Below are 21,472 nucleotides of genomic sequence, written 5' to 3' on the forward strand. Positions count from 1 at the left end.
CTATTTGAAGAAATAATCCCTGAAAACTTCCCTAACATGAAGGAAAAAAAAAACAAAAAAAACAAAACACAAGTCCAGGAAGCACAGAGAATCCCACACAAGATGATCCCAAAGAGGACCACACTAAGACATAATCATAATTAAAACGGCAAAGCCTAAAGATAAGGAAGAACCTTAAAAGCAGCAAGAAATAGACAGTTACCTATAGGGACACCCATTAGACTATCAGCTTATTTCACAAAAGAAACATTTTAAGCCAGAAGTGATTATCATGAAATATTCAGAGATTAAAAAAAAAAATACAACCAAGACTACTTTACCCAGCAATGCTATCATTTAAAATTGAAGGAGAACTGAAGAACTTCCCAGACAAGAAAAAAAGCTAAAGGAGTTTGTTACCACTGAATCAGTATTACAAGAAATGTTAAAGGGCCTACAAAAATAAGGAAGAAAACGAAAAAGAATGCAGTTAAAAGAATAAAATGGCAATAAATATAATCACTTTAAATGTAAGTAGCTTAAATGCTCCAATCAAAAGACATAGGGTAGCTGAACACCTAACAACACACATATACATGTTGTATATGAGAGACTCACCTCAGAAGGAAAGATACACACAGACTAAAAGTAAAGGGATATAGTAAGATATTTCATGCAAATGGAAAGGGGAGAAAAAGGTGGTGTAACAATACTAACACCTGACAAATAGACTTTAAAACAAAGGCTATATAACAAAGAAGGAAACTACATAATGATAAAGGGAGCAATCAAACAAGAAAATATAATTCTTGTAAATATACATGCACCCAACAAAGGAACAACTCTAAATATATAAAGCAAATTCTGATAAACATGAAAGGAGAGATTAAAAGTAACACAGAGGAGGAAATTTTAACACCCCATTGACATCAATGGATAGATCTTCCAGACAGAAAATCAACAAGAAAACAGTGACTTTAAATGACACATTAGATCATATGGATCTGACATCTTCAGACAATTTCACCCAAAGCTGAAGAGTATACATCGTTTTCAAATACACACAGAACATTTTCTAGGATAGACCACCTTAGGACACAAAATAAGTTTGCAATAAATTAAAGAAGATTGAGATGATATCAAACATCTTCTATGACCATAATGGTATAAAACTAGAAATCAGTCGAAAGAAAAGAAAAGAAAAGAAAAGAGAAGAGAAGAGAAGAGAAGAGAAGAGAAGAGAAGAGAAGAGAAGAGGGGAAGGGAGGGCAGAGGAGGGGAGGGGAGGAAGGTAGACTGGAGAAAAACAAAGACATGGAGGCTGAATAGCATGTTACTGAACAACGAATGGTTTAACAATAAGATCAAGAAAGAAACCAAAAGATGCCTTGAAACTAAAGAAAATTAGAACACAACAACCAAAAATCTATGGGACACAGCAAAAGCAGTCCCAAGAGAAAAATGCATAGTATTACAGGCCTATCTCAAAAAACAAGAAAAATTTCAAATAAATAATTTAACATTACACTTGAAAAACTAGAAAAGGAACAACAAATAAGGCCCAGAGTAAGTAGAAAAAAGAAAATAATAAAGATCAGAGTAGAAATAAAGGAAGAAAATTCTAAAAATAGAGTACAAAAGATCAATAGGTCAATGAAACCAAAAAGTGGTTTTTTGAAAAGAGAAACAAAACTGATAAACCTTTAGCCAAACTCATCACACACACACACAAAAATAATAAAATAAGAGTGGTCCCAAATAAATAAAATCAGAAATGAAAGAGAAATAACAACTGACACCACAAAAATACAAGGGATTATAACAGCTATATGCCAAAAAAACCAGACAAGCTGGAAGAAATAAATAAATTGCTAAAAACATACAATCTTCCAAAACTGAATCATGATGAATCAGAGAATCTGAATAGACAGATTACAACTAATGAAATTGACAGTAAGGAAAAATCCCCAAGAAACCAAAGTCCTGGAACAAATGACTTCACTGCTGAATTTAACCAAACATTCAAATAATAATATGCATCATTCTCCACTATTCCAAAAAATTCAAGGGGAGGGAAGATGCTGAAGCTCATTTTATGAGGCCAGCATTATCCTAATTCCAAAACCAGACATAGACACTAGAAAGAAAATTATAGGCTAATATTTCTGATAAACATAGATGCTAGCTGGATCCAGCAATACACTATAAACACAATTCATCAAAATCAAGTGGAATTTGTTCTGGGGATGCAAAGTTGATAAAATATCCACAGAAAATAAATGTGACACACCAGAGAAACAAAATGATGGATAAAAACCACATGATGATAGCAATAGATGCAGCAAAAGAATTTGATAAAATCCAGCATTCATTTATGATAAAAACACTTATCAAAGTGGGAACAGAGGGAACGTATCTTAACATAATAAAAGCCACATATGACAAACCTACAGCCAACAATATACTCACTGGGCAAAAACTATAAGCGTTCCCTTTAAGATTAGGACCAAGACATGGATGTTCACTTTCAACAGTATTATTAGACATACTGGAAGTCCTGCCCATAGCAGTCAAACAAGAAGACATAAAAGGTACGTAAATTAGAAGGAAAGGAGTAAAACATGTCATAATTTATAGGTAACACAGTACTATATAGAGAGAATCCTAAAGATTACACCAAAAAACTACTAGAACAGTTAAATGAATTCAATAAAGTAGCAGGATTCAAAATAAATATACAGAAATCAGTTGCATATCAATGCACCAATTATGAAATATCAGAAAGAAAAACTAAGAAAACAATCTCATTCACAACTGCTTTGAAAAGAATAAAATACCTAGGAATAAATTTAACTAAGGATGTAAAAGGCCTACACTCAAAAAATTCTAAGACACTTATTTCTAAGGTATAAATAAGTAGAAGTATATACCATGTTCATAAGAGAAAGAAGTAACATCAGCCCTGGCTAGTAGCTCAATGGATTGAGCATTAGCCTGTGAACTGAAGGGCTGTCAGTTCGATTCCCAGTCAGGGCGCATGTGTGGGTTGTGGGCCAGGTCCCCAGCTGGGGACATGCGAGAGGCAACCAACTGTTGTTTCTTTCATACAATGATGGAAAAAATCAATGTATCCTCTTTCTCTCTCCCTTCCCTTCTAAAAATAAATAAAAATAAAAAATCTTTAACAAAAAACCCAGTGGAGCCCTGGCTGGCGTAGCTCAGTGGATTGAGCACGGGCTGTGAACCAAAGCATCACTGGTTCGATTCCCAGTCAGGGTACATGCCTGAGTTGCAGGCCATGGCCCCCAGCAACTGCACAATGATGCTTCTCTCTCTCTCTTTCTCCCTCCCTTCCCTCTCTAAAAATAAATAAATAAAATCTTAAAAAAAGAATTATTAAAAAAAAGTGGAAATTTAAAATAAGTAGTAACATCATTAAAATGTCCATACTACACAAACCAATCTATAGATTCAACACAATATCAAAATACTAATGGTGTATTTCACAGAACTGGAACAAATATTCCAAAATTTTATTTGGAACAACAAAAGACCTGAAATAGCCACAGCAATCTTAAGAAGAGCAAAGATGGAAGAATCACACTAACTGTTATCAAACTAGACTACAAGGTCATGGTAATCAAAACAGCAGGATAGTGGCATAAAAACAAACATGCAGATCAATAGGGAACCTAGAAATAAACCCATGCCTTTATAGTCCATTAATATTTGAAAAAGGAGGCAAGAACATACAATGGGGGTAAAGATAGTCTAATAAATAAATTGTGCTGGGAAAACTGGACAGATACATGCAAAGAAAATAAAACTGACTGCCTTCTTACACCACACACAAGAATAAACTTCAAAATGGATTAAAGCCTTAAATGTTATATTTGAAACCATAAAAATACTAGAAGAAAACACAGGCAGTAAAATTTGGAACATTTCTTGTAGAAATATTTTCTCTGATATATATCCTTGGGCAAGGGAAACAAAAGAAAAATAAACAAATGGGACTATGTCAATCTTAAAAGTCTTTGCACAGCAAATGAATCCACCAAGAAAATGAAAAGACAACCTCCTGAATGGGAGAACATATTTGCCAATGATGCATCTGATAAGGAGCTAATGTCCAAAATTTAAAAAGAACTGATACATCTCAACGCTAAAAACCAAACAGTTCAATTAAAAAATGGGCAAAGAGCCTGGCAGGTATGGCTCAGCTGGTTGAGCATCTCCCATAACTGAAAGGTCGTGGGTTCAATTCCTAGTATGGCACATAAATTTAAGTTGCTGGATCGATTCCTGGTCCCAGTGTGCACAGGAAGCAACAAATTGACTTTTCTCTCTCACAGAGATGTTTGTCTCTCCCCTTCCCTCTCCCTCCTGAAACAATGAAAAAACATCCTCAGGCGAGGATAAAAAAAATGGGTAAAGGGCCTGAATAGACACTTCTCCAAAGAGGACATACACAGAGCCAACAGATAGATGAAAAGACGTTTAACATCCCTAAACATCAGAGAAATGCAAATAAAAACCACAATGAGATATCACTTCACACCTGTCAAATGACTATCATCAGTAAATCAACAAGTGTTGGTGATGGTGTGGATAAAAGGGAACCCTTCTTACACTGTTGGTGGGAATGCAAATTCATGCAGCCACTAAGGGATGATACAAAGTTCCTGAAAAAATTAAAAATGAAACTTCCTTATCATTTGCAATTCCACTTCTGGGCATTTATCCTAAAAAAACTGAAACACTAGTTCAAAAGAACAACCCCTACCCATTACCCCCTTTCCCACCCCCCATTCCCAATGTTCATTGCAGCATTTACAATAAGCAAGATTTGGAAGCTGCCAAGTCCATCAATAGACAAGTGGATAAAAACTCTGGTACATTTAAACAATGGAATACTATCTACTGTAAAAAATTAGGGAAATGTTAGCCGTTGGGACAGCACAGACAGACCTGGAGAGCATTATGCTAAGTGAAATAAGTCAGAGAAAAGACAAATACCATATGATTTCACTCCTATGTGGAACCTAATGAACAAAATGAACTAACAAGCAAAACAGTGACAGGCTCATAGAGACAGTTGGGGGTGTTGAGGGTGTTGGGGGGCTGGGTGTTTGGTTGGAGGCATTGAGCCCCAAAAGAAGAAAAAAGTCATAGACAGGGACAACAGTGTGATAATTACCAGAGAGAAGTAGGGGTAGAGATAGGTGGAAGAGAGTACATGGTGGATCACACTCAACAGATGGAGACTTGACTTGGGGTGGTGAACACAGAATACAGTGTATAGATGGTGTGTTATAGAATTGGGCACATGGAACCTGTATAATTTTAACAATCATCACTGCAATAAATTCAGTAGAATGCAAAACACATTAGATAAAAATAGACAATTTTTACTTTTATTTCGATTTAATCATTTTTCCAAGTAGCTACTAAGCTGCTAGGCTATATAAATAAATTGTTTGAACCAAACTACTTCAAATAGGAAATGTTAGATTATTCTTTTGGCTTACAGGGTTCATGAAAAAAATTAGTGTGACACCAATTTACCCATAAAATGGGAAAGTTCAAAAAACTCTTAATTTTTCTGAATGAGGTAAATTCTCTAGCAATTTTACATTCCTATAAAGCCCTCAGGTATTTGGAAATCTAGTCTTAAGTACAAGTACTGTGAAACAGAGCAATTGTTTGTTATAACCAACTAAGAAAGAAAGCATTTCTAGTCTACAATTCACAAGTTTCACAACCGAATCCTTTACTAACTTAAAAAAAAGCACATTTCTCAAGAAAAACTATCAATACCCATTTATATATGTGTGTGTGTGTGTGTGTGTGTGTGTGTGTATATATGTGTGTATATATATATTTCTGAAATACGTGATATGCATGCATTAATATATACCCAAATATATATGCCTGCACCAATGGTGTATTAAACAATGGTAAGACTTTGAATAGAGATGACACATTTTCATTTTGCTGAGCAAAATACTATAAATATATCCTATCTTTCAGTGTTATCTTCTTAGTTTCCTCAGAATTTAATCCTATGAATGCTTATGAAGTTACAGAACTTTAAAATACAACTCTAAATTCAGTGTTTAAATCCACTTTTCCACTGCCATCATTGACACTAAAATATATTCTATTATCACATGTTGAATTAGTTAGTATATTCTGAGGATTCCAGCAGTAAGTAGAATGAATTTACTAAAGTGGTTCAACTAAAGAGATTTTAATGAGGTACTACAGAAGGGAAATTTGGGAACAGTTAAGGAAACTAGGTGTGCTGATGCATCTCAAAGTAGCTAAAGTAGAAGACCTATTAATACCATCCCCTAGATTCAAGGGTCAAGATGAGAAAATAGTGATACTGGAGCCAAATGGAAAAGAGGCTGTCCAATACTCTTTACTCATGACAGAATTTTCCAATTTGTCATGTCACTGGTGAGAGTTTCCTTTCTAGCAAAGAACTAGGGAAGAAAAAGTTTTGTGATGTTTTCCCTCCCTTCCCTGATATTCTTCCTAATTTAACCGATTTTTTTTTTTTACCATTCGTTTGTTCTTGGTTCTTAGAAAGCTTTAGGAGGAAATGAGGTGACAGAACACAACACTAACCTGGATTTTGGAAATTACTTTGCAACAAAAGAGTCCTTACAAAGTGCGAATTTTACCTGATCATGTAATCAAGAGATTGGCCTTTGTAATAATAATAACAATAACAATAACAACAATAATAATAATAATAAAATCGCCATTTGTCCATTGTCTTTTGACTTTCCTTATAATGTGCCCATCACATGAAAGTGATCAGTATTGTTTTTAGCATAGGTTTAACCTATCAATCTTTTATAATGTAGAGATTTTTTAGTCAGTTAATTTTGAGTCATTAATAAAAGGTCTTTCATACTCCAAGGCTATAAAGGAATTCTTCTATGTTTTCTTCTAGGCTTATTATTTCTTTCTTTCTGGTATTTATCTTCTGTTTCTTTTTCTTTGTTTCTGCTATTTGTTGTTTTTGTTATTTAAATTCTTAATGATTTGGGAGTTTATCCTGGTGTACATCAAAGTGAGGCGTAGATCTGAAATAATTTCCCACATCTGCCCTATTTTACCTTAAAAGGAGGGTCTTTATTCCACTGTCTCTTACAAAAGGTTATTCTTGTATACTTCATTTTATTTTCTAAACGTGTTGGGTTGTAACACCAACATAACGCTAAATAGGAGTTCTGAAAGTAGGCATCTTTACCTTACTTGACTTTAGTGAAAATTACCCTGTTGGTTTCCTTTCAGCATTGTGTTGGCTTTAGGGTTAAAATGGCCTTTTAAAAATCACTTCATTTTTCACTTTCACATAATTTCAGACTTTACAGAAAAATGAATTCCAGAACTAAAATGGCTAGGTGAGAAGATAAAAACATGTAGTTTTGGTAGATACTGCCGTATCTATTTCCCTGAGAGATGTACCAATTTGTATTCCAACAATGAAACAGTATGTTCTCACACAATCTAATCAACAGAGTATTGCTATAATTTAAAATTTCTTATCAACCTCATAGGTGAAAAATGATCTTAGTATAGCTATAATTCACAATTCTCTCCTTTCCTATGTTTTAAGATATGCTTAAAAGTTCCAGAGGTGCTTAGTCTATTTCTGAATTTTTTTTCTATTACACTATGTAAGAGACTGTGTGCTTTCTTTGTTAAATCACATTAAGAAAATATGCATCTATGTCTCTTTTGTCAAAAGGCTTTAAAATCCATTTGGCCAAATGCCTTTTCAGGAACTATATAGTGAAAAGAAAAATTGGAAAGGAACGGGAACAGAAAATTCACAAAAAAATGAAATAGAAATGCTTCTCAAGCCCCATTCCTGAGAATTTAAGTCACAAATTAAAATCATTTTTATACTAAAATTAACCATGGATCAACAACCTGAATATAAGAACTAAAACTATAAATTTATTAAAGAAAATACAGGGATAAATCTTCATGTCCTTGGATTGGCAATGGATTCTTACAATTGACACAGAATTAATGAAAAATGAAAAAATTAAATAGGACTTGATAAAATTTTAAAAGTTTTCTGCATCAGAGTGCATCTTTAAGAATATAAAAAGACCTTAAGAATGGGAATAGTTGTATGTTCTATTTCATATAAGGGTTTAGTATCCAGACTATATAAACAACTACTATAATGCAAGACAAAGAAACAAAAAACAAAACCCACACCTCTAGTTTTAAAATAAACACAGGACCTGAATGCACATTTCTTCAAAGAAGATATACAAATGTTCAAAAAGCACATGAAAAGATGTTCAAGATCATTAGTAGTTAAGGAAACAATGAGATATCATTTCATATCCACTAGCAAATTGAAAAAATTTTAAATTAGATAATAAAAATGTTGGAGAGGATGTGGAGAAGTAAGAATTCTCATACATTTCTGGTAGAAATATAAAATGGTGCAGCTGCTGTGACAGTTTTGCGATTCCTTAAACAATTAAAATGTAATTATCATATGATCTAGCAATTTCACTTCTAGGTTTTTACCCCAAAGAATTAAAAAAACAAGTATTCAAATAGATATCTGTTCATGAATGTTCAAAGTAGCATCATTCACAATAACCAATAGGTGGAAGCAACCCAAATGTCTATCAACAGATGAATGAGTAAACAAATTCTGATATATATATACAATAAAATATTATTCAGCCATGAAAATTAATGAATTATTGATACATACCACTACTTCAATAAACCTAATATATTATGCTAAATGAAAAAATCAGATGTAAAAAGGTCACATTTTATGTAAAATGTCCAGAATAAGCAAGTCTATAGAAGCAGAAAGCAGGTAGGTGTATGCCAAGGGTTGAGGGGAAAGGGGGATAGGAAATAATTACCTAATGAATATGAACTATTCTTCTGGGGTGATGAAAAAGTTTTGATACTAGAGAGAGGTGGTTGCACAACATTGTGAATACACTAAATGTTACTGAATTGTACATTTTACAATAGTTAATTGTATATTAAGTAACTTTCACCTGAATTTTTTTAAAAAATCACACTGACATATTTTTAAATCATTCCTAAAACTAATCCAAAATTTTATAAGAACATTTTGTTGAAAAAACTAAGAAGAAATAAGGATTCTTCCATATTACTGAAGGGAGGAAAATTGGGTACAAATCCTCCAGCAGGTAATTTGGCAATATGTTTCCAGTATCATTACAAATATATTTATCTACATTCTTCCATATAAAGCAAATAAAGTATAAAAATAACTCATTATGGTATTGTTTGTAATAGCAAAAGATTATAATTAACACAATGGTCAGCTAAAAGAAGTAAACTAATGTATATATACGAGGAAAATGCTATGACACTTTATTAAAAAAAACACTAAGAAAGCTCTTTATATATCACTAGTAGTATTTTCTGTGTTAGAAGAAAGAATACATAGGTGGGGCAAAAGAGATTTCCAGTTCTGAATACACAAAACAGTTTATTCTTTTATTACTATTTATTAATTATTGTGTTACTTTCTATATGAACAATGGTAAAGCTTCTTGTGCCCCTACCCTGCATATTCCTACTTATGTGTATGGAAATTAGATAGACCAGTTAGATAGATACACAGACAGTGGGATGGACCATACTAGAAAGCAGTTCAGAGCAGTTAACTCTATGGATATATTTATTGTATATAGATAAGGAGGAAGGAAGTGATAAAGACTTTTTGCTTTGTATCTTTAAAAATAATTTTTAAGTTTTTTGAACTATGGGAATGAGTTACAAAGGGTAAAAATGTAAAGCCTATCAGTTTTTTAAAATCAAAACCCAATCCAATAGGATACTTATAGTATATTAGATTAGATAAAATATGTAAAGTACATCACTCAGAGCTTGTGCCTTGCTCATTTTAAGGCTGTAAAATTAACAAACTTGTTTTCCATAATACAGCCTAATCTCATGCAACTCCTCACCTATCTCCATGGTCTGGATAGAACCACAAACTCAATTTATTTATTTCCCAGAGTGTGCAGTGCTTTCTTGTCTTTGGGGTTTTTGCATAATTTGTTCACATTGGCCTTTCTCCTCCTCATTAACTTTCTTTTACTCAGCCTTAGTCTCTCACCACAGTTTCTTCCCACAGGATGCATTTATTTTCTGACAAATATCCCCATATTCATTCATTCATTCATTCATTCATTCACAGAGAATGGGCTGCATAAGAACCCGTTATTGTTATCCCCATAGTACCCTGTGGTTACACATGTAGACCCCAGATTGAGACAAATATTATTTGGAATCGTATCTTTGGAACTTATAAACTACATAATGCCCAAATACTCACCTAAGCCCTTTATTCATAGTTTTCTGATCTACAAAATAAAGATCACATCTGCCTGATAAAACTGTTAACTAATGTAAAATGAGTTAATATATGTAAGGCACACAGCTTGGCACATATGAAATAGTCATTAAACAGTAACCATTTTTACCCTGGCTAGCATGGCTCAGCTGGTTGGAGCATCCTCCCGTAGACCAAAAGGCCACGGGTTTCATTCAAGGTCAGAGCAGATAGCCAAATTGTTGGTTTGACCCCTGGCCCCAACCATCACAGTGTGTAGGAGACAGCAACCAATCGATGTTTCTGTCTCACATCGAGTCTGTTTCTCTCTCCCCCACACCGCTGTCCACCCCCTTCCTCTGTCTATAAAGCAATGAAAAAAATGTCACTCACTGAGGATTTAAAAAAAAAAAGGAAATAGTAACCAGTTTTATTACTCTTATGGCACTGAGAATTTTACGGAACTATTATTGGTGTATTTCCTTCTTTGTTCCTTGTAATAAAGCCTCCATTAAAAATTATACATCCCCTAATACTGACTGGGTGGCAGAAACTCTTGGTAATAACATTTGTATACTCAGGAACAGTGCTTAGTACAAAGTAGGTACTCTATAAATATTTATTAAACTATTTATGTCAATATAGTAACATATAACTTGACCAGAAATAAAAGAGCCTTTAAGAAATCTATCTGGTTAGTGATGACAATAAATAATCACTGTTCTTTCTACAGTGGAAAGCAAATAATGGTGATTTACCAACTAATTTCCCTACACAGAATTTAATCTGTTATGGTTTATCTATTCTAAAGAACAAGAATATCTTATCAGTTGTCTATTAATATGATAAAAATAATACTGCACTTTCAACTCTCTATGGATTTCCAATCAATCATAAACTTAAGAAACCTGATTCTGCTTGTAACTTTAAGCAAATTATTTGAACTTGAAGTACATCATCTACAAAGTGAAGACCTAAAACTAACAGGAATATAAAATAATCAATGTTAGCAACTAGCAGTCACTAATATGGAGCACAGGTAGAAATAACATCAGTAAATATTAATTATAAAAGCTCATCGTAAGTTTATTAAATGAATTTCAAATTTCCTTCAAAATTTAAAAATATTTAGAAATCTATTACTTAACAGGAGCAAAGCTGAAACAGAAGAAAATGAAATGGCCTTAAGTGACTTCATAATGTTCTTTATCAGAAAAACTTAGCACATAATTCTAAGATGAATTATGTATGACTAATGGAAGATGAAATAAACTGACACAGTTGAATTGACAGGCTCAATATACATAATTTATTCCCAAATTGTGTACCTCGACATCCTGAACACTGGATAAAAAAGTTGATTAAATCCAGAAGTGCGATGTCCCTGTCTTGTTTATATGATTCAATCCAGTCATCCACCACCGACTGTGGAAAAGAAAATATAAGAATGAAGATATCAGAAAGAAATTAATATTAGAGCAAATAAATGTTTGTAAAACTTTGTGGTCCTCTCTCTGTGTTCATTTAAACAATAATAAAAAAAATACTTACCTGAAATTATTTCTCTGGAGTCAATTAAAAGGTAATTACTAGTCTTCAAATATTTGTTCAAGATTCCATGAACTCAATAGTTAATAAGCAACTACAGATACTGATATTCAAAACACACTGTAAAAATGACACAGAGACTAATTTTACTTACACATATAAACTTTCTGAGTATCAGAATATGTAATCCACTGAAAGAGTATAGGTCATATATAACAAAATACATTTTTCAGGAATGCAAGGATGGATCAATATTAGAAAATCAAATAGTTCAATTTATCAACGAGAAATTAAATTATATTGCTATATTTGAAAACAATATCTGATAAATCTCTGCAGCCAAGCTTAATAAAATATTTCTGGAGGGAAGGGGATTATAGAGCCCAGTGAAAAAAGTGAAGGGATTTAAAAAAAATAGAAAGAAAAACCGCTTCATAGACACAGTACGGTGATTACTAGAGAGAAAGGGGAATGGAGGAAGGGAGAAGAGGGTATACCCAGAATATACGATGATACAAAGAGACTTGAATTAGAGAACACACAACAAAAATATGTGTATGATATATTATCGAATTGTACACCTGAAACCTAAATAATTTTATTAACCAATGCCACCATACAGATTCAACAGAAAACAGTAAATAATTTTAACTTTGTAAAAACTAGGGTTAGATGAAATGTATGAAAACAAGATAAAGACAAATACTAAAATATATTTGTTGTAAAATGCTTAAGACATTTCAACTCAAAAAGGAATGATGAAAAAAATGCATCCCTAACTATTCAACACAAATTTTAAGTTTATAAGTAATGCAAAAATTAATAAAATATTGGTAAAGACAATTTCACTTTTTATAGTTGATAAAAAATAAACTAAGTCTACCAAACAAACTCAAAAGATTAACTGAAAAATTTGAGAAGACAGCTGACAAAATATAAATGTACAAAATTAACTTTTTCCAAATTGTCAGGCAAACTGAATGTGATTACACTTAGCATACTAGTGGGTACAATTGGTTGAAGGTTTCCTAGGATGAAGTTAGATGATCAGAGGAAATATATATAAAAAAATTTTAAATAAAATACTGTTTTTGTATTGAGGTATAATTACATAGAATAACATGCATAAATCTTAAGTTACATCCTGATGAAACTCTACACAATACTACATATAACTGTGTAACCATAACCAAGATGACAATAGAAAACATTTATAGTACTAAAACAGGTTCTCTCTCATGTTCCCTTCTAATCGGTAACTTATCCTCAACTCATATACAGATCCAGCACAAATAACGCCTTTTTTATTACAAAATCTTTTATTACAAAATCTTAAGCATATAATTCTGTAACATAATGATATCAGATCACTCAAGTACATGACATGACATTTTAGATGAAATGTTCAAATTAAAACTATAAATTATTACACCCATATTATTACGCTACCAACCACAATCAAGCAGGTGTTACTTCTGCTGGACCCTGTAGTTTAATTATGTGTCCTGAACAGTTGATATATTTTTGAAATTCATATAACTATCATCTTTAGTTTGATTTCTTTCAATCAGAGAGTGGTACAACCACGTTATGTTTCTCAGGACCCTATTTTTTGGACAATAAGATGCACTCCCTCCCCTACCATTTGGGAGGAATAATGGTTGTTAATGCTGCTGAGTTATGTTTACATTTACATTGGTAAAATATTATGTTACTTATGTTATTAAATATTTCACCACATTTTTTGCTTCAAAATTTTCCCCCTATTTTTCTCCTCTAAAACCTAGGTGCGTCTTATGGTCCCCAAAATATGGTAATTCCTTTTTTGTGCTGCTGGGTAATATTTCATTATTAATATACCACAAATTATGACAGTGTTACTGTTGACGGACATGTGTTGTTTCCATTTTAGGGTTATCACAAGATTGTTATGAACATAACTGTACACATCTTTTGATAGACATATACATATTTTGTTGTAGATATGTATACTCAATCACAGACTGATTAATACGGAGAACACATGTATGTTGAGAATTACAAGACAATGCCAATTTTCCAAAACAAGTATAAGAAATTGCATTCCCATTAACAATGTATAAAATCTAGCAATGCATGAGATTGGGTGCTCCACATCCTCATCAATAGTAGGTTATTATCAGTCCATTTAATAGAATCCATTCTGGTTGAAAATACCCCTTATTTAATTAATTACCTCTATTATTGAGGAGCAACTACATTCCCTTCTTCTGTGTGAAAGACAGGACTTTTTGTTAACTGCTGATAATACATAACACTGCTTCTCTGTCTCATCACATTAGCGTCCAGGAGGCATTGTTTTAAAATTAAACAGAAAATGAAAAACAATATTATGGTTGTAGGAGAAAGTAAAAAGAAAAAGAATGGCATGGTATTTGTTCAAGGTTCAGCTCTGTTGAATAATGTGTTAAGTTCCATGAGCTAAGAATGGTGTTGAGTACAAAGAATAGATAGAGAAGGTCAAGAGTGACTTTGAGACTCAAGGCCCAAGGAGAAATGCTTGGTGACAGAGGTAACAAAGTGTGCCACGAAAATGAGGAGAAAGTCACTTCCCAACTTCTACGAGGCCCAGTATAGTGAAGGCACACCAAGATGATAATCAAAATTTTCTTTAATTCTCACCAAGTATGAACAAAGAACCCAAAACATTCTGAATAAGACTAGTGACAAGGGCTTGCATTAGAAATACGAAAACTGCGTAACAATATTGAAAACAAATAGATTGAAAATAATGTAGGACTAGAAAAACAATATCTGGGATAGAGAGCAGAAACCAATTCATGTTTATATAGAACTTAAACTATTACAAAGAAAGTATTTCAATTTTAGAGGAAAAGGGGTGATTCATTTAAAAATGATGTTGATGTAATTGGTTATTCATCTGGAAGAAAACACAGCTACACTTTTTTTTTTAAGATTTTTTTAATTTATTTTTGAAAAGGGGGGAAGGGAGGGAGAAAGAATGGGGAGAAAAACATCAGTTGACTCTTGCTTGCCCCCAACTGGGGAGCCAGCCTACAACCCAATGCCTGGACTGGGAATTGTACCGGCAACGTTTTGATTTGTGGAATGACACCCAACCCACTGAGCCACACCAGTCAGGGCCACAGCTACACTTTTTAAAAGCTATCAGAGAGGTGCAGAGGCAAAGGACTATAAAGAACTAAACTGCACAGAGAAAAGTCCTTCCTGGACTGGCAGAAACTACTGACTCCTAGAGGCACTGCCAAATATGGACATAGGTGAATGGATGATTCATTGTGTAATTATATATTGGGGCCTGGCCAAGAGGCAGAATAAAACAGAAAACTACATAAAGCCCATCAAAATCAACTTGCTGGGAGTCTTCAATAGAGAGAAAGAATTTTAAAGCAGCCAATGGGTTATCTACAGGGGACCAAATAATAAAAAATATGGCATATTTCTCATCAACAACAATTAAATCCAGTGGATAATGGAAGGACATTTAAAATATTGAAAGAGAAAAGAAGTGCCCATCAGTAGGTTGAAAAACCAATCTTCCCTGTTGCCCTACAAAAATCAAAGACTGGACAACTATATACTAACAAAAACAGCTCCAGGAGACCTCTAGAGTCCACTTAGGAAGGTTTAACAACAAAACAGAATAATCACACAAGAAGAAAAGAAAGGCCACTTTTTTCATTACCTGCATCATCCCATCACCCAAACTGTTATCATTCAGAACTAAGGAAGAACTTCACAGCAAGAAAGAGTTTGTCTAACACAAAAAGGAAGCATAGAATGAATGACCAGCTTCTCCGGTCTCACAGGAGACTGTACAGAGGTCTCATTTTGGTTTCACCCACACAGACCAGAAAAACTGAGATGTAGTAAGCCAGCTAGGAACAGGAATAAAAGTAGAGGTTATTATTAGCAAACGAACAGCAGGAGAGGCACAGTTTAGACCAGCTCTGCAGACTAACTCAGCAGATTTTGTCACTGATAAAGCCAAAGGCCAACAGGGCTACCACCAACCCCTACAGATCTCGCCCACTCCCCCCTCCACCACAGTTATTTGTGCTCACTAATACCAGCTGATTGAGTCCCTCCTTGCTCCCTTCCTTTTCCACTAATGAACAGTACCAAAGCCATCCATGAACTCTACTGTTGCAAAAGTACAACACTCCTTAAAGCCAACTTGGGAGTCTGTACCTTCACAAGTATAAGATATCAGCCTAGTGCCCCAACGCCACCACCACTGCGTCCATGCTCAAGGCTAGTCCATCCAGCTGTGTACCACTGAGCTCATACCCATGACTGACCTCAACCAAAGTACATATGCAGGAGGGTTAGGAGGTATGAAGCCACCAATCAGTGCACTGACAGCCATTGTTTTGAGGCCCAAATCAGGCCCTGTCTTCAATAACTCAACAGCACCACCATGCCTGCCTGCCTAAACATCCCCCTCCAAGCTGTGCACCTGTACACCCCAACCCAACCTGTCATGAGTCTCCACTATAATGTGCCTATCTGGTGAGAGAATTTGTAATCACAGGAGAAGATGTTGCTAGCCAGAGACTCTATAGCTGCCAGTGAGCCCTTTCTACCTGGACTGGTCCTCGTCACTACAAATGTGTATGCAGCTGGCCTCTATCATTACATATGAACCTGCAGCTCGCCATCACTGGCTCCAGCCACCACCAGTGACTGACTTCATTCTGAGCTACTGGATCTAAAGATGCTGCCTAAAATACCAACAATCCTTGCAGCAACTGCAGATTCCTTACAGTGCTCACCAAGGACCACACAGTTGTCAATTCTGTTGACCCAAGTGGCATTAACCAAAGAGACATCACAAACCCCTCTTCCCTATCCAGACTCAGTGCTGCCACATGCCCCTGCATTTGGTACCCCACATTGCTAGACTCAGGGTCACAAAATAATCCAGTGTGTCCTCACCAAGTGAAAGCATTCCCTTATCAAAGTCAATCTATAAAGTCTGGAAGAGGTAACTGCTTCTTCAAATGTGCAGACACAAAAGCAGGGCTACAAGGATTAGGAAGAATCAGAAAGGTATGTCCCCACCAAAAGAATACGGTATACCTCCAATAACTGGCCCAAAGAAACAGATCCAGAAATTGCCTGAATAAGAATTCAGATGATCAAGGAGCTACAAAAACACAGATAAACAAATAATAATATAAATAATTACGAGAACAAAATGAGAAGTTCAACAAGAAATAGAAAACACACACACACAAAGAACCAAACAGGAATTGTGGAACTGAAGAATACATGATTATACTGAAGAACACTACTGAGTTTAAATGACTGTTGGAGACCACTCTGTGTGGTTTCAGAAACTAGCCCTGGGAGAGCAAGCTTGAAAGAGGCCAGTAAATCTCACTGGAAAACCAGGAAACACAGGTGGCAGGCTCAACCCGACGCCAACACCAAGGGTTCCCCATGGGAAATCAAGCCCGATAAATATATTGTATCCTTTGAGGATTGGTTGCTTTATACTGTCCTGTTGATATAAACCAGATGTTTAAATTCAAGGCATAAGGAGTAAACTCCTTATCTCATGAAACACGTGTTAAAAACCATCTGGGGTCAGCATGACTAACGGACCCTGACCTAAGGCAGACCTCTGTGTTCCTTCAGTCGCTATCTATAGATCATACCTGTTTTTGTATGACTACAGCCTTTTTGACATTGATTGATGAGCTACGCATGTATGCTGTAAACCCCTATACACCATTCCCAATAAAAGCCATTTTGGAGAAGGGCTTGGAGCATTCCCCACTAGAGGGAATCGCCAACCCCCTTTCCCACTGGAACAACAAGATTGTGTCTGGAATGACTTATTTCTCATCCTTGGTGGCCAGGGGAGTTCCATGGGATGGAGTTCTCCCACAAATAGCCAACACGAACAAAGTAAAAGGACAGTCAGCAAGCAAGAATACAGATCAGCTATAATTATCCAATCAGAGGATCAAAAAGAAAATAAAGCCTACAGGAATTATGAGATATCATAAAAATAATAATAACAGCATATACATCACTGGAGTCCCAAGAGAAGAGAGAGAAAATGGGATAGAAAACTTATTTAAAGAAATAATGTCAAAGAATGTCCCAAACCTGGGTAAAGATTTTTGGACATTCAATATCACAAAGCAAATAGGTCACCTGAAATCCTCAATCAAAAACATTCTACTTGGTACACTAAAAAACAAAAAACAAAAAAACAACCCAAAAACCTGTCTAATACCAAAATCAGAGAGGTTTCTCTTGTTTCTCTCAATAATTCTCTCTAAAGGAAATCACAATAATGGAGTTTTTTTTTATGTGATCCAAGTTAAGTTATCCACATAAAACACACTGTTATATGTACATAAGATGTTTTATATAAACTTCATGGGAATGACAGAGTAAAACTTTTTTTTTCTAATTTATTTTGTTATTGCATTTCAAATCCACCATACTAATGAAAGCCCAAAGCAAAATTCTGTAAGAGATACAAAGAAAAGAAAAAGAGAAGGGAATCAAAGCATATTACTATGGGAAATCATCAATTGACAAAGGCAGGCAGCAAGAAATTCAAAGAAGACAAAAATGGAACTTCAAAACAACCAGAAAACAATTAAATAGACAGCATAAGAAAGCCCATCTATCAATAATTAATCTAAATGGATTGAGTTCTCCAATCAAAAGCATAAAGCAACTTGCTGGAAGTATAGAAAACAACACCCCAAAATATACGCTGCCTATAGGAGACTCACTTCAGTTTCAAGGATACACATAGGCTCAAAGTGAAGAAATGACAAAAATATTCTACACAAATTGAAACCAAAAGAAAGTAAAGATAGCCATCCTTGTGTCAGATAAAAAAGACTTTTAAGACAAAAACAGTAACAAGAGACAAACATGATCTTTAAATAATGATAAGGGGGTGAAATTATCAAGAAACTATAATTATGAACACACACGCGCACACACCAAACATTAGAGTACCTAACTATATTAAGGAAATACTAATAGATGGGATAGGAAAAACAGACTTCAATATGACAGTAGGACACCTCAATATACCATTTTCAAATTTAGATCATACAGGCATTAAAAAAAAAAGTTGGGTCTGAACCACAGTTTAGAGCAATGGAACAGACAAATGCTGCATATTTCATCTAACAGCACTAGAATACACATTCTTTTCAAGTACATATGAAAAATTCTCCAGTACTATTCACATAAAATTTCTTAAAACAAATTTTAGCAAATTTTAAGGCTGAAATCATACCAAGTATCTTTTCTTACCAAAATGATATGAAACTAGAAATCAGTAACACAAGAAAAACTGAAAAGTCACAAATAACATGGAGATTGAACAAAATGCTACTGAAACACCGAGTCAAAAGAGAAATCAAAAGGGTAATCAAGAAATATCTTGAAACTAACAAAAATGGAATGACAACATAAAAAAACCTACTGACTCACAGATGGAGAGCAGATGGGGCAGAGGAGGGAGGTTAGGGGGTGGAAGGATTGAGCAAAAAGGAAAAAGGACTCATGGACATGGACAACAGTGTGGGGATTACTGGTGGGAGAGGGGTGTCTAGGGACTAGGTGGTAATGGAAAAAAATACAATCAAGATTAAATTAAAAAAAACCTGAATGATGCAAAAGCAGCTCTAAGAGGGAAGTTTAAAACTATAAATTCCTACACATGAAAGAATAAAAAATAATAACCTCACTTCACACCTCAGGGCACTAGAAAAAGAACTAAGCCCAAAGATAGCAAAAGGAAGAAAACAAAGATCACAGCAGAAATAAAATAGAGACCAGAAAAACAATGGAAAAGATCAATAAAACAGCTGTTTTTTTTAAAGAAATAAAACTGATCAGTGTTTAACTGAACTTAACTTTTAAAAAAGAGAGTACAGAAATAAATCTGAAATGAAGGAAAAGACATTACAAATTGATACCACAAGTATTCAAAGGATCACGCAAAACAATTATGAAAAATTATATGCCAACAAGTTAAGTAATTTAGAATAGATGGATTCCTAGCAACATACAACTATGACTGAATAATGAAGACATATAAATCTTGACAGACTGATTACTGGTATGAAGATTAACTCAGTAATCAAAAATCTCCCAAAACAGAAAAGGCCAGGACCAGATGGTCTCATTGGTGAATACTACCAAATATTTAAAGAATTCATGCCAATCCTTCTCAAATCCTTGCAAAAATTTAAAAAGAGCAAGCCCTCCCAAACTCATTTTATGAGACCAGCATTCTACTGATATCAAGAGATATCATAGCCAGATGATACTACAAGAAAATTACACACCAATATCCCTAATGAGTATAGATGTAAAAATTCTCAGTAAAATATTAGCAAGCTAAATTCAACAGCACATTAAAAGAAGCATTCACCATCATCAAGTAGGGTTTGTTCCTGGGATGCAAAACTGGTCCAACATATGCAAATCAATAAATGTGATGCATCACATTAATAGAAGGAAAGATAAAAATGAGATGATATTCTTAATCATTGCAAAATCAACTTCTGACAAAATAAACATGATTATAAGAAAAACTCTACGCAAATTAAGTACAGAAGAAACATGCCCAACCACAGTAAAAACCATATATAACAAACCCACAGCCAAAATTATGCTCAACAGCGTAAGGCTGAAAGCTTTTCCTTTAAGATCAAGAACAAAACTAAGGTGATGATTTTCACCACTACTATGTATAAAGAGTACTGGAAATGCAAGCCAGAGCAAACAAGCAAGAAAAAGAAATAAAATGCATTCAAACAGAAAAAGAAACAGTAATATAATCTTCGTTTATAGATGATATGATCTTATTATACATAAAAAACCTCATAAAATACCTAAAAACTACTAGAACTAATCAACAAATTTAGTAAAGCTGGAGGATACAAAATCAACATACAGAAAATAAGTTGTGTTCTATACTAAATAAAATTGCATTTCAATATTGCATAAATTTTAATATTTAATAGCAAAAAACCCCCTGATTACAAAATTGCAGAAAAACGGAATACACAGATTCTGCAGAAAACATACAAATGGCCAAGAAGTACGTGAAAAGATGATCAACATGTAGATGCAAATCAAACCCACAATAAGATACCACCTAACACCTGTTAGAATGGCTATCAAAAAGACAAGAGATAACAAGTGTTAGCGACAATATGAAGAAAAGGGAACTCTTGTAAACTGTTAATAGGAATGCCAACTGGTACAGTCACTATGAAAACCAGTAATGAATGCTCTTTATTAGAAATAAAACTACCATATGACACAGCAATCCCATTTCTAGGTATATATCCAAAGAAATTGAAATCAGGATCTCATAGTAATATCTTCCCTTCCATGCTCATTGTATCATTATTAATAGTCAAAATATGAAAACAACTTGTTTCCATCAATAAATATAAAAAATGCTTACATAAAAATGAAATACTTTCCAGCCACGAGAAAGAAAAACTCTTGTCACTTGGGACAACCTTGAGGGCACTATGATGCTAAGTG

At 34.2% G+C, this 21,472-nt stretch overlaps 1 protein-coding gene across 4 annotated transcripts in view; it reads right to left on the bottom strand.

Moving 5' to 3' along the window:
- The window catches only part of STAG1 (stromal antigen 1), a 387,806-nt gene that overhangs the window by 222,334 nt on the left and 144,000 nt on the right, over positions 1–21,472 (bottom strand). For all 4 annotated transcript variants that reach the window (XM_045856709.1, XM_045856706.1, XM_045856708.1 and 1 more), the window contains one exon: positions 11,683–11,779. In XM_045856709.1, coding sequence (XP_045712665.1) covers positions 11,683–11,779 — 97 coding nt within the window. The remainder of the gene's footprint in view (positions 1–11,682; positions 11,780–21,472) is intronic.

The sequence above is a fragment of the Phyllostomus hastatus genome, unplaced genomic scaffold (genome assembly GCF_019186645.2).
Source record: "Phyllostomus hastatus isolate PE091 unplaced genomic scaffold, TTU_PhHast_1.1 phas_scaffold_129, whole genome shotgun sequence".
Classification (NCBI taxonomy): Eukaryota; Metazoa; Chordata; class Mammalia; order Chiroptera; family Phyllostomidae; genus Phyllostomus; species Phyllostomus hastatus.